Source organism: Erpetoichthys calabaricus, chromosome 17, assembly GCF_900747795.2.
Source record: "Erpetoichthys calabaricus chromosome 17, fErpCal1.3, whole genome shotgun sequence".
Classification (NCBI taxonomy): Eukaryota; Metazoa; Chordata; class Cladistia; order Polypteriformes; family Polypteridae; genus Erpetoichthys; species Erpetoichthys calabaricus.
The window spans coordinates 77,421,482-77,436,913 of record NC_041410.2 but is presented as its reverse complement, the minus strand read 5'-3'; the positions used below and the strand labels follow the sequence as shown (position 1 = coordinate 77,436,913).

General features: G+C 33.8%; 1 protein-coding gene across 1 annotated transcript in view; it reads left to right on the top strand.

Moving 5' to 3' along the window:
* Positions 1 to 15,432, top strand: part of cplx3a (complexin 3a) — a 28,326-nt gene that overhangs the window by 2,800 nt on the left and 10,094 nt on the right. The window contains exon 2 of the mRNA XM_028822895.2: positions 13,417 to 13,504. Within this exon, the coding sequence (XP_028678728.1) occupies positions 13,417 to 13,504 (88 nt within the window). The remainder of the gene's footprint in view (positions 1 to 13,416; positions 13,505 to 15,432) is intronic.

Below are 15,432 nucleotides of genomic sequence, written 5' to 3'. Positions count from 1 at the left end.
TATTACTCTCTTAAAAATAAAAGTGCCAAAGTGGTTCTCCAGAGCAATGTCACAGTAGAAACATTTTTCGTTCTCAAAAGAACCATGAACATAAAGATTCCAAATCGAACCTCCATTTACTTAGATATATAATGAACTCCATAATTTATGATGAATAGATGATAACAGATTTGTGAAATATCAATGGATTTTAAGACTCTTGATCGATACAATTACACAGGCTAAGTTCTGGTTTTCTTGGCCTGTCAGTATCCTGCTAAGCAGTCTACTATACATTAAAGATTTATGTTTCATCGACAGATTAGGAACGTTTTCAATGACCAAATGAATTGGTTGAATGAAACGGTTCTTTGTAAAGCAATGGTTCTATGAGAAATTCAGAACTATTATTTTCATGTGAAGTGACCAGATTAAAATCAGTAGTAATGTGGTATGCAAAACAGACACATTTACTCTTCCACTTAATAGTACAACAGTTTTTATGGAAGGATTAAATAACACTGATTCATATTTCTGATGCTGTGGCATGTACAATGATATACTTAGCCAAAACGATCAACACAGAAAATAAAGATTTCTGAAAATCTGAAAATGTTTAGTGCTTAATCATCATTTATATTCATATTAAATTAACATCCTTCGTTAAAATCTGAAAGCAACTCCTTCTGTGCTCTACTTAGAATAACAGTAATATTGCTGGACTCCTCAAGTTACATCACATAAGGTATAAGTAACTTTTGGACAACTATGACAACTTTAGATTGCTTTTATTTTAAACATATTTTAGTTAACTAAATTAAACATTTACTTTATAGAGTCAGGGTTACATTTTCCTGTTAAAACAATGAAACAACTTATAGTCGCCTTTTGAAAAATGTGGATCAAATGGCTTGCCAAGGTGACAGCTCAAGCCAAGGATGGCACCAGCCTTTATTTGTCTATTCTATTTGAATTTTATCTTTACTTATGCACTATTAGTGATGATAATACCTGACTTCCCCTTTATTTGAAGAATTGTACTACTACAGTTTCTTTCAAGCTCAAATACAGAAAGTAGGTTAATGTGTACCACACATTTGCTTTTCTCATTGTGTAAGGTACTCTAGTAATTCCTGTCCCCAAATACGGATTCTAGATTAGTATTGTACCTATGCATAAGGTTGCTCAAAAAAGTGTGACCCCCCTAGCTAGGTTAATTAAAAAGCAGAATAACACAATTACTTTCCCTGTTGTTTGTTAAAGTAGACCTGAAACAGTGTTTGACACTTTACATAAATGCTCCGCAGCATTTGCAAAAAAGAAAAAGACTTAGGAAAATCTCTTGTTTTAAAAGGTACCATGGATTCACATTTCACACACAGACTTTGTGGCAATATTTACTGCAAATCAAGCTGTTAATCTTGTCTTTACTTATAAAATGTGAAATTTTCACTCCTAAACTGTAGTTCTTTACTTAGAATTTTATATAGTGCTTATCCTTTACTTTATCATTTTTATGTACTTTTTGAAGGTTGTTTTTTTCATACAGTTAAGTCAAATTTCCCCTGGGGACAAATAAAATTCTATCTAAAGAACCGCAGAGACATTTCTGCTACTGAATACTGTAAATGAATGAAGACTGTATCCCTGGAAATTTGATAGGTAAACATCTACACAAAAGTACTGAAGGTGACACAAACCAGTTTCACACCCTGGGACTCATTGTGTGATTATAAGAATGTTCATTAGCTTGCCAGTTTATACAAAGAATATGCAATGTACTCTGTCGTACTGTATATATATATAAGAGAAGATGAGTAACGTATCATAAAATATTTTTCTATTCCTAAGCTTTCAACAGTCTACAAGGTGTCATCATCAGAGAAAAATTATTAGACAAACAGGAATCAAAAGCAATATGTAGTAAATGAAAAAGTGGGGTGTAGGTGGGTGTAAGGGGGGGTGGAATAATAAGGTGGGATTCAGAGGGTGTTGGTCATAAAATTGGGGGGGGGTAGAATAATAAGGTGGGATTCAGAGGGTGTTGGTCATAAAATCGTCCTCTGGCACTTTATACTGTATATATATAGAAACTATGTACAACTATATAATTCTTAGACCGAATGTTTTTGAGCAAGCTGGCCAGAATGTGTGAAATATATTTCCACTAACAAAATCTTTTACTAATGCAAGCTTTAAAGCATTAAGCCATACTACTCAAAATGTTTTGTTCAAATGTTAGTATGACTTGCTTTTCTACAGACCTAGCAGTCTTTATTTAAGCAGATGTAGTGTATCTAATGAAGTAAGACAGACTAATTCATATACTTTGAAATCCAAATTGCATAAGGTTATAGTAAGGAGCAATATACGACTTCAGTTTTATAGGTGAACATATGCTTTTGTACACACATATTTAGCATCTGTAGGTTAATATTTAGGCTGTTATAAAAAACACAAAATGTGCTAATGCTAAGGAAAGGAAAACTCTACCTAAGCTTACTAAATAAAATATAAATAAAAGTTAAAAGAATACTTAAGGCCTACCTATTCACACCAAACAGCCACTATGTCTGGTCACTATTCAAGGAGTGAATGTAGTGGTTGTCCACTCATATACAAGTACTTAGGGGTTCACATTAATGACAGGTTGGACTGGTCTCTGAACACTGAGGAACTATAGAAGACATTGTTTCTTTAATGTGGGAAGTGACATTCTTCACATCTTCTATAACTCTATGATGGCCAGTTTGATTTTCTATGCTGTGGTGTGCTGGGCTGGTGATATCACTTCAAGAGAGGTCCGCCAAATCAGCTAGATCATGAAAAGGGCACTGAGGACTTTCAGCCTAAAAATTATTCAGCAGAAATGTGTCAAGAAACATGACTGGGGCTCATTTACACCAAAAGCAATACATCTGCATAATGCCTCACCTGTGACTGCAACAGCCAAGTCAGAACTTTTCTTTCTTTTCAATTCTCTTGCTTTATTGTCATTCTTCAGAGCATTTGTAAAAAGCCAGAATTTACCCCTAGGGACAAATGAACAAAGTTCTGTCTAGTATACCAGATGAAGCAAAAAATCATTAATCTGCATCACTTACACTTATAGAGAGAAACAAATTACAGATCAACACAAATGTCTTTGGGTTGGTTGTTTAACACAGAGCATGGTGTTAGACAAAAACTTTGAAACACATTAAATGAGTATAATGTTTTTCTGTGATTTTCCTGCTAGTCTACTATTATAAATCTTTATATAATTTCCTCTTTGTGCATTGTTGTACTACTGTGCAGAATTATATCGTACATTACCTTTTTGTGGTCATATTTTTCTCATAACTATACAACACTATAAAATGGAAATGAGCATAACTTTTACTTACACCATCATATGTCTTTTAAATCAAAAATGATGAACTTGAAAATATACCATATTCATAGTCCTTCATTCTGTCACTGAGTATTCAGCTGCAGAAGAAATCCCATACTCATCGAGAAAGCTTTCAAATACATCAAATTCTGTGTAATGTCTGGGCTGAATTATTGCATTATGTCTTTAAATTTATAGAGTATGATCCATAAGAAAACTGACATTCACAAACAAACTTAGAATTGCATGTAGATTTTGAAACACAAGTCAAAAAGATTTCCATTCACATTCATACTGAAGAGCTTTTGTTAAAAGAAACTGCTCTACTCAAAATAGTAACGAAATTGCTTTTCATACTGAAAGCTTTTTAATGATTGATCTATGCAAAATGCTTTTATTTTTTTTTTCCATTTATATTAACAGTATATACTGCATACCACTATTGTTTCTTAGCAGTTACATGTATTATACAATATGTCGGTATACTGTGTTTTATTTGACAGTCCTTTCTAGAGGCTGGCTTGTCAAATCATTTAGATTGAAATTTAAGAGAATGACATTTATTAGTTAACATCAATGACAAAGGTTGACAATAAAAGGCATGATATCTTAAGTAGCATAAATGTTGGTACAGTAAAATATTATGCTCTTGATCATTATTGAACCAATTTCAATTAGTTTTTAAGTGAATAAGATAATTTAATGAGCTAAGAACTTTAGTCTAACCAAAAAATAACTAACTAATGGAGATACAGTGATGTATAAAAGTGATACAAAAATACCCTTATGTTTAAATAATGTAGAAGAATTAATATTTAAACATATTTGTCTTTATTTACTTAAAAAATACCATACTAGTACTGGAACAACAGCCAGTAGGTGTGAACACATCTACAATATTATTACAATACTTAAAAAAATGCACAGTCAAAAGGGTTTTGGGGTGTTACATGTATGAGAACATGGCATTCTACAATCCTCACTTAAAAGATTATGAGAAAAGAGCAGATATTTTAAAAACTAAGACTTATACAGCAGATGGACTGTATCAGTCTGCTGTTTGTACTGTATAGTATGTGATGCAATCTAACAAAAAGTAGTCTAGTTCAAGCATGCAACAGTCCTAGTAAAGCACTTCTTAGTATTATATGAACAAAGACATTTCTGAAGCGGTGAACAAGAACATATGGACCTCAGTTCTGTGTCACATATTTCACAAGACATTTATTTATTTTGCTTAGCAAAGCTTTTGTCCAAAGCAACTTACAAACACAACTGCATAACATCAGTCTAGGGCCTTTTTTGAACAAGTGTAGCAGGACAGGTTACAAAAGTTGTACATAACAATTGAATAGCTATAAAGCTAGCATAACAAAAAATCATTAATTAGCAATACGAGAGATAACCATGCAGTAAAAACATTCATTAACAATTTGAAAGATATTCACAGAACAGTAGGTTTGTTTAATCACTTTTTAAAAACATTGAGGGACTCGGGAGTTCGGATGGAAGTGGGCAGCTCCAACTAGGAGCTACACGAGGACAGCTTAGATTGAGATTCGATACAATGCATCACCAGACATTGTTCACTGGCAGACTTGAGTGGGTAAGTAACAGAATAGTACAACACCAATGTCTACATATACACAGGTGCTGACCCATTGACTACTCTGTATTTGAAGCATCAAGGATTTCAACTTAATGTGTGCTGCTACAGGGAACCAATGTAGTACCCTCAAGAGAGGTGTGACATCCACCCATTTTGGCTGGTTGAATGCCAGACAGAACCACTGAATTTTGAACCATCTGTAGTGTATTGATGACAGGTGTGGGTCCTCCTGCTGGTAGTGAGTTGCAGTAATCCAGACATGACATGACCAAAGCCTGGACCAGAAGTTGTGCTGCATACTCAGTTGATAACATCTGATTTTGCGGATGTTATACAATGTGAATCTGCATGAATGAGACTGTGGAAACGTGGTCAGAGAAAGATAGCTGCTCATCACTCAACACTCCAAGGTTGTGTACTAACTTGACAGGTGTTAGTGACAATGAACATAAATGTATAGAGATGGGGAGTTAAGCAGACTGGCTGGCCTGTCTCACAAGAAGCTCGGTCTTTACCAGGTTGTGCTGGAGCTGATGGTCCTTCATCCAGTCTAAAATATCAGCATGACATACAGATGCTCTAGCCAATAATGTGTTGTCCTCACTAGAGGATGACAGGTACAGCTGTTTATTGTCAGCATAGCACTGAAATGAGAAACCATGTGATTGGATAATAGGGCCAAGAGCACTTAACTCAGAAGTCTTTCACTGGAGCACTGGAATACGTCTATAGGAGTACAATTTTATATTGACTTTGTGCACAAAAAAAATATAACACAATTCAGTGCTGTTCAGGATCTAATGGAGTATTTCCACCTGAAGCTCTTCAAGCCAAATTATCTTTATGTATTACATTTTCTGGACATGGCACAAAGTTAACAAAGTGACATGTCCTTTGTATGACTGGAGAACAAAAGGGTGATGCATGTGTGCAATATTTACTACATGCTACAAAAGAACAAAACCAAAAATATGTATGCTTCTGCAAGTATTAAAAGACCTTAAGAATTTCCACTTCACAGAGATATATCAATATATCAATCCTAAAGTCACTTTTCATGGGTAGCATAGTGTTCCACAGATACTATACAGTTCTTTGGGCCAAAGTCAGAGTATTAGCCTGGTCATCATTCTCTTTGTGTCTTACATTAGGTGATGTCTGTAAACTGGCCACACATGTGTGAATATTGTGTGCATTCCTTAGTGTGTCCTGGAATGTAATGACATCACATTCAGAGATGTTTCATTTCTTGTGCCCTATGCTGCTAGGATGGACTGCAACCCCAAAACCTGTAAAAACTAATCTGAAAAACAACAAGAACAAATTTCTGTTTGTCCTTTTTTTAACAGTTCAGTTGATATACTGCAATATTCTTCTACAGAACAATCGGCACCATATAAAGACATCAGTGAAATTGCATGTTGTCTTGACTTTGAGTACCTCAGTTCTCAGAGATCTAAACGTCATAAAGCAAGCCATTATAAGAAAACTGAAACTGACACTCGTATTCACTGGAAAAAAGAGGCTTTTCAGAAATGTGTGTATTTCTTTAGGGATCAACACTTGCAAGAGAGAAAAGCCACACAACAAAACAATTTATATTTATACCTTAATCCATGCTTTTAATATAAAACACCAACAATGTTTGCTTGTTCAGTGTAATAATCCCAGTTTTTACTTAACAGCAGTACATTTTACAAGTAATTCACAAACATTTTCATTTAGAAAGGGTTTATGAAAAATAGGTACAGTGGTGGTCTTTTTTGAAGATTTGTTTTTAGATTCAAGTGCTATTTATGTACCGTACCTTACTGATAACAATTTGACATTTTAAATTCAGGAAACACAGAGGATTATTGGATCAAATCCTGAAATATAATCTAAAAGGAAGTTGATTGAAAGGTTTTGCTGTAAGAAGATTTGATAAATTCTGCTACTGTTATCACAATCTGAGTTTAAATGTATGTCTGGATAGAAAAATACAATAAAGCAAAGCTGAACAAAATATTTCATGTGCATGCCATTTTATGTGTAGTCAGTTAGCCATCTGAAACCCAAAAAAACAAAAAGGAAGCATTTCTATCTTTTATTTGTTCAAACATGTTGGTGGTTATGGTCTGTGTGTATTTTAGCCCTAAGCAGCTGCAATATGACATATTTCATATTCTGAAAGACAGGAAGAAATGTTCTCAAGCAGTTGCCTTGTTGTGAAATTTCTATACTTTATAGTATAGAACTTAATATTGTGATGCAGCTCTAACAAAAAAAAAAAAAAACTAATACTGGTGCCATCTAGTGGTACATATTTTCCCATGACTAGTCTAAAGAAGTACTGTAGTGCCTAGTGAAAAAGAATTGGCCATTACAAGATGTAGCCCTCTTGACTGCTTTTCATAATGGGGTGTAGAATCAGGTAAATTAAAGGCAGAGAAGTAGTGAACTATAAGTTCTGCCAAACTTGTACAATTCCTGGGGCCTTAGGAAGGAACGTAGGGGGAAAATCCTGTGCAGCTATAAATCATCATTTTTTCAATAGATTAATTTTTTATACCCATATAAACACAAAAGTAAGCTGATGAAGGCAGCCAGATTGCGAAAAATAAGGTCAGTACACTATATAACTAGATTCAGTAAAGACTGACATGTCTAGATTCTACTTTGAAAGCTTGCCCCAATATAATAACAACAAGATGATAATTTGTGGAAATGAAACGAATAACTTCTGTTTTTGAGACAGTATATGGCAGAATGCAATTTCACATCCCTTCCATTACTGCGATTATATCTCATGTGCATATACATAACCACATTGTTCTAATGTTATGCTTTATTAATGTTTCCAACAGCTATATGCAGAGAACAGAGAGTAACTCAGTATGTTAGAATCAGACAGGTAGTCAGACATCAAGCAGCACAGTGGTATGTGAGAGCTTCAGATCTGAATTCCAGCCAAGGCACAGTTTATATAGAATGTGTGCTCAGTCTGTCATTTCCTATCCCAAAGATGTGTTAGATTAATAATCAATTCTATATTCCCTGATGTGAATGAATGTGCCCTGTGATGGTCTGACAACCCATTCAGCGCCGGTATGTCTTGTATCCAGTGCTGCTATATATACACATTAGCACCCATTGAACTGGGTAAGATGATTAAAACATAGATGGCTGGTAAGCAGATATCTGTTCTCTATCTGGGATAAAATGTCTTGTTTGTCAATATTATTTTTTTAATATGTTGATTTTCTGTGTTTTCTTTAGTTACTAGCTATACACTAACATTATGATCATAATTTCATAACACACAGCAAACACACATGCAATCTGAAAGTAAACAATATATTAGTACATTTAATTTGTCATTTCAAGTGGGATATTTGGTGCCCGCTTAAAAGAATAGTTTTAACTAAATGGTCCCAATAGCTTTGAGGAGTTGCTAATTTTAGCCCTGAAGCCTCCTATGACTGCAGGTTTTCATTCCATTCAGTTTCTTAATCACCAAAGTCATTTTTATTTTTAAATTATTTTATTTTTTAAACTAGCTGGCATTTATTCGCTGAATTGTTTAAAATCAGTTTTCTTGTTTACTTTTCATATCTGCCGTTCTAAGTGCTTTTAAACATTTTTCTACACTTTTTAAGTTTAAAATGTCCTTAAAACATTTTATATAATTGGCAGCTTTGTTTCTTATGTTCATGCTATTTAATTTCCCGTATGTTCCTTTTCATATACTCTTCCAATATCTCTGTTGCTTTATATCATTCCTCAATATCCATTACAATGAACTGTATGAAGCTACTGTATGGTCAACATTTCTAAATTAATAACCATCAGTTTGGACTACTTATTAATACCACTATTCTTTTTTTCTGAAACCATCTTTAGCTCTCACTCTGGCATCTTCCATTTTCTAAAATGAGTGTTTAAAAGTAACATAATACTGTAGCATCCTTTGTAAAGCCTCCATTCTAACTAATGTGATGTTCAATTTATTTTCTCCTTTCCGTTTTCATTCTTTAAACATATATACTCATATTATTTTCTTTTTTGGAATGATCTGAATGCCACATATGTCTGGGACATAAGAACCCAAATTATTCATTTGTATTAAAACGTCTTTAAATTGAACATCTCCCTGGTTTAGTGGTTTACAAATACTATTTGTTGGTGTTGTTCATCACCATTTCTTGTGACATTTTATATTATTTCAAGAATGGCCAAAGCAAGCATTCCTAATTGACATTAGTCTTGACGTCACTAGGTTTTAATTTTACTCTTGCTGTCCTACATGATGCAGTCTGTTAAATAAGTTAAGAATGATTTTCTACAATATTCCATAATCTCTATTGTTTACTTTACATTTTATAATTTACTCAGTCATGAACTTTCTTAAAATCTTGCTTGCAGTTGAATTAAATCATCAATATATAAGTAGCAGAGGCAGTAAAGTTCCATGAGTTTCTCATTCTACTTGGAGCAGTAAAAATGTTAAGAATAACACAAATCCTAAATATGCATTCTGCCTCCTTATTATGTACATTTTAGGTGACTTCATTACACAGGTCCTGATGTGAACATCTAATAAAAATGAAAAAAAAAAAAATTTTTTAAACCAACCTGATCCAAGTTTTGGATTATGATGGACCAGAACTTATCCCTGCGGTTTCAAAGGCAAGGGAGAAATCAGTTGTGGTTGAGCACTTGTCCATCACAGACCACACTCACAAATACATCTACAGGTATACTCTCTCACATGGAGTCAATTCAGTATCTCCAATTAGCTTCACACATTTAAGTCTTTAGTTTGTGAGAGAAAATCTAGAGTACCCACAAAACTGCACACAGACTGGCCCAAGATTGTAAACCATTCTCCTCAAGCTGTGAAACAACAACATTAAGCACTTCTCCATTGTGCCACCCTATATGACATAAATGCTTTACAAAAATAATGAGCTAACTATGACCTGTTTTGAACAAATTGCCTTTGTCTGCTTTATTAAAGAGAATACTCTACTATCATGAAATGTATTTTTAGCTTCAAACTTTCAAGAGCAAGAGTAAAATTTGCATATGAGGAAAATATTTTTGGTGAAATTACCACCTTTCCAAAACTTAAAAAGATTTTGCAATAAAGGAAGATTTTGAAGGCAAATTGAAAAAAATAAACTGCTGAATCTGTGCAAAACACAAAGTAAACAAACCTATATATCACTGTTAACACAGTATATGAAAAGTCTGTCCTAACCACATTTATAATCTCTATGTTTCTTTAGACTTTGCCCTGGCAGACACTGAACATAATCCCAATGAATTAGAAAGAGAGGATTTTCTGTCTCCAGTTCTTTTAATTTCAGTAAAACAGATATGGTTACATAGATTACGAGTTAAAAACAATGACAGTTGGTTAATCACTGGTAATCATTTATTTCTCAGTACCATAATACTTTAAATCTAAATCAATGTTAAATCTGCAAAAGTTTAATACATTTACAATCACAATAAGATAAGAATTATGAAGGAAATGAAGATTGCTTACTACTACAATAATCAACAAGATAAAAAAAAAAATAGAACTGCTTTACAGAAAATTTTACAATGCACAGACAAAGAGCTAAGGGTAATAGGAAACTGAGCTGGGTTGTGGCCCAAAGAGAAGCAAATTAGGAGGGTTTAATAAAATTAATCTTGAAACAGGATTTCTCTAATAGTTATACATCACACTCCAAAATAACATTTGTATATACTTCTGTAGTGTCTGTCTAAAATCCACCTCCTCCAAGGTATCAAGTAAATGGAAGTTTAAATGTTATGACCAATTAAATAATTTAGACAATAGATCCAATAATGTACCTTTAATTGTGCATGCCATTCCTTATATAATGAAATATCCCACAGTAATGATTCACCAGTTTATCATGACCAATAATTAATTTAAAAGGGACTGATACATTCACTTAAACATTTTATTTTTGAAGCCTAGAGGTATTCATACTTCTGAACAGTTAGTTTCTATAACTTATCAATTATGAATTTATCAGCCATTTTAGTATTGGACAAATAATATCTGAATTTTTTTCTTAATAAAACAGGAAAACTATCTTCAGTTTTTCAATAATTTTGCATATGGAGCCCTGGGATGTAATGTACATACTGTATAAGTACATTATTTACAGTTAACAAAAACTACACAACTTTATTTTCTATGCTGCCAACTCAAAAAGAGGTTTTGGACTCCTGTCCCACAGCAAATGCTCATTTAATGTATATATTTATAGTAACTGCACTCCCCTATTATATCAGGACTCAAGTGGTTCTCATACACTGCTAAGTGTGAAATGATAAGATTAATAGTTATATTCTAGACTTTGTCAACTAATGTTACAGTCTTATTTTGTTAAGAAAACTTAGCATAAACTATTCATGAGGTGTCCAACATACATGTATGTAACTCCCTTGTATTATGCTGTTGTACATAACCTCAATTGACACACTCTCCACAGGGTATTATATAAACTATCCTCTTTGCCATTTTAGCACATTCACTTCCTGTATGCCTAACACTGCTGTGTAGCTCTGCATTTCATTATCAATGCTTAATATTTTCAAATATTACCCCAAATCTGAATTCTATTCAGGTCCATCTGCATATTTGTTGATTTAATTAACTCAATGTCATCACCATGTTTAATAAAGTTTATCTGTGCTTATATAATTTACCTTAACGAAAAAAAGAGTAGTAAAAGAACCCCACTTGTGACATCTCTTAATCCAAAAAAATGTGCCCACTCTGCCCAAAGCTTGATTTCTTTGAATTCCTCACTTAACCACACAAGTCCAAGTGTGTAATATCTGCATTTTTTCCACTCACGCTGGTCCTGTTTTATCTGCCTAGGAATGCAAATCGTAAAATTTGACTTCATCTAAACATGTCTCACTGTCCAGAAACACATTTTCACTGTATTTCTACAGTGTATGTCTTACAATTGCTTCCACTATCACACAAATAATTTGAGTGACACGCATTTTTTGGACATTTCAACATACAGTATATCAACCCCTGACTTTTTTGGCATTTCAGACATGCATGGCAAGCCGAATTAACATTTAGAGATATCTCAAAATGAAATTCATATATCTTAAAATGCAGTTTAATGTTTTAAGCCCATTTCTAGATAACTCAATATTTGTCCCTTTACATTTTAAGATCTCTAATACATGTACTGCACATGAATTTCTACATATATTAAGATATCTCAGATTGTAATATTCTGCAATATTGAAATACATTTTAAGATATTTCAAATGGGGCAGAGGCACATTTTAAGATATCATGAAGTAAATCTAAGATATCTAAAAGTGTATTTCAAATATGTCGTACATTTTTGATTTACTCATGTATGCTGAATTTAGCTGAACATTTTATTGTTTAAGGTTAGAGCCTTGCTTCATACAGGGTAGTCCATTTACTTTTTTGTTTTGATGTGCCTAAGTTGTTGTATAAAGTGTACTAATAACACATCCTATAAAATCTGAATGTCTGCATAGGGATTCATTCCAGGACTATGGAGTTATGACATGTGCAAGCAGAGTCATCTTCTAGACAAGCCATGGATGAGGGTTTCAAACCAATACTGGCATTATAAAATACTGCAGTAGTTAATAATATGTTTAAAATATACACTCTTTAAAAAAAAAGTGCCAAAGTGATGCAATAAATGAACCATCCACTTGAAGGTTCCAGAAAAAACGCCACATTTATTTAGGTCAGTAACAGGTTTCATAAATAACCTGAATAGATGGTCACAGATTTGTAAAATACCAGTAGGCATTCTCGCTGAATACAATAATACTAAGTTCATATTTTATTGATCGGCTAGGTATCCTGCTATACATTAAAGATTTCTGTTTTCTACACATATTAGGAGCCTTTTCAAAGCCCAAAAACCAATCTCATATGCAAAGATCCCTTCCCAGAATTAAATAGTCCTTTGTCAAAAAGTGGCTCTACGAAGAAACATACAATCTAGTAAAGTGACATTAAAGAAGCATTACTTTTAAGAGTGTAGGAATTACATATATGAATAATTATAAATAACTCATCCATAACTCCCATCCCTCCAGCCTTTATTCACCATATTCGGCATAGTCCATCTCCATATTGTTAAACAATTATTTTTACAGGCAGCAGGTACTTTAACAACAGATAGCTGTCCGTGACATACAAGGTGGGCAAACTTCCACTCCTTCATATTGCAGTTTACTTAGGCTGTGTGATATTGAATAAAAAAGAATGAAATAAATACCCTTTGTAACGTCTAATACATACAACAATGTAATCTCCTAATTCCGTTCTTTTCACTTACTTTCTCTGGAACTCACTACAACTATCAGGTGTGAAAAAATCCACCGAATACAGACATGACTTTTGATTTAAAATTTTGCTGTTTTGCTCTTTCAGAATGGAGCGGGATGCAAATTTTGCGCAGAAAAAAGCAGAGCGGGCTACAGTGCGCACCCACTTCAGAGAGAAGTACCGACTGCCGAAGGTGAGGCTCTTTTGGTTCTATTTAACACGGAGTGACGTTTGAGAAACAAAATCTACCATAATAATTCCCGTTTCCATAAGCATTTCATCTGGCTTTTTAAAAATATTGTGCAAAGCCAGCAGAGGGCCTTGTAGCTGTACTGTTGTTTGTAATACGAACGGTGACTGAATAAAACTGAAACAGTTACGGTGTCCCTGAAGACAGTACACATCCACAAGGACTACAAGCTACTGTGATGCAAGGCTGGAGAAATAGAAGTAGAGGCAGAAATTACAACGAAAGCAGTAATATTAACTAGCAAGCAAACATCTTACCGTCAACTATAGCGATGACGTCACCGAGTCCCACCGCGCTCTGTGGCGCTGCAGGTGTGCTGCTTGGGTCGCGCCAAAATGGTGGGCGTCAGCCGGCAGGTCCTATTGACTGCGCGGAATTACAACCTAGAAAGAAATCGTAATGCGCATAAGATTCGAATAAAACATTCCAAATTGCCAGTATGCTTTGGTCATTTCACGAATTACGAAACGGGGCGATCATATTACAGTCCGGACTAAGTGATACCCATGGTGCTGCAAGGAAAGTGCTAGGAGGTTCTGTTGCACCTGTCAGATTCGCCAAATAACAAATTGTCCAACTGTAGTAGTTGCTTCGACAAACTTGAAAAAGGTGCACAAGGACAGTATTGGAAGGTTAGACTTGTTTAAAAATTACGGATGAAAATATCACGTTATTTGGAATATAGAGAGTATCAAGAAAACAAAGTAGAACCTAAAGAAATACATTCAAAGCAATGATTAAGAACTGGATAAATGAGCACATGTAATTTAAAAGGTTTCCAGAGAAACTCAAACATTTAAGATAGTTATGTAAATGTATGAAAGAGTATTGCAATGATAAAAAATATGCTGAGTCTGTCCTGTTCTTAGTAAAGGTTTTGGAGACCTTAGACAAGAAAATAAGGCAAGAAACAAATTATGGCCTGTGACATTCAAACTGATACATCGAAGGCTTGATCTTATCTATACTGAATCATTTAGTATGTTTTGTGAAATGTTTTTTTCCAACCCAAAGACAAGAGATTAGTCTTTTTTTTCCAATGACTCTTTACTGGCCAGGTATGAATGAGTGTGAATGAATATGAGTAGGAGTGTAAATCTGCAGTCTGATGGAATTTCACCTGTCCTAAGTTTGCATCTAAGGCTGCAAGAACAGGCTCAGTCTCCGTCTTCCCATGACCCAGAGCTAAATCAAGTTGAGTAAACTGAATGAATGTGGAATGTCTGTACTGTATTGTTTGCTGATGGAGCCACAGCCTCAATTCTCTAATTTCAGGAGCAAATTAATTGTCTTTTTAATCTGTCAGTTAGAAGCTGTGTAAAATTCTTTTTTAAAGTATGAACTTAATTATACATCAGTATTATCTGTTAATCATGTAATCATTCACCAGATAGCTGCATAATTCTAAACGCGTATAAGTCTTAAGATTATGATGTAAATTGCACAATAAAGCTGTTTATTTTTTAGAAGACAATGGATAAGCAAGTTTAAGGATACCAGTTATGTTCTGGTTTCCTTGTCTTATTTGATCACATATTACAATTTAATCAACTCTGTCATAGATAGTTTTCTTAAGGAACGGAAATGGATAATATTTGTAATGTATAATAAATAAATTGTGTGACAGTTTTTGTAAGTCTGTATTGGAATGAGAATATAGCCTTACAGGTACTTCTTTGACTCAAAATATCTTTTCTTTTCATTAAAAGTTTAATAAATCATCTGAATATTGATATCCCCCAGCAACACACTATATAGTTTAAATTTTAGTTTTTGTCACTACTTATGTTTAGTTAATTTTGACAAATTTGTTCAGATAAATTCTTTACTTCATTAGTTTCTACCAACATTCTTAACTCTTGTATAACTGT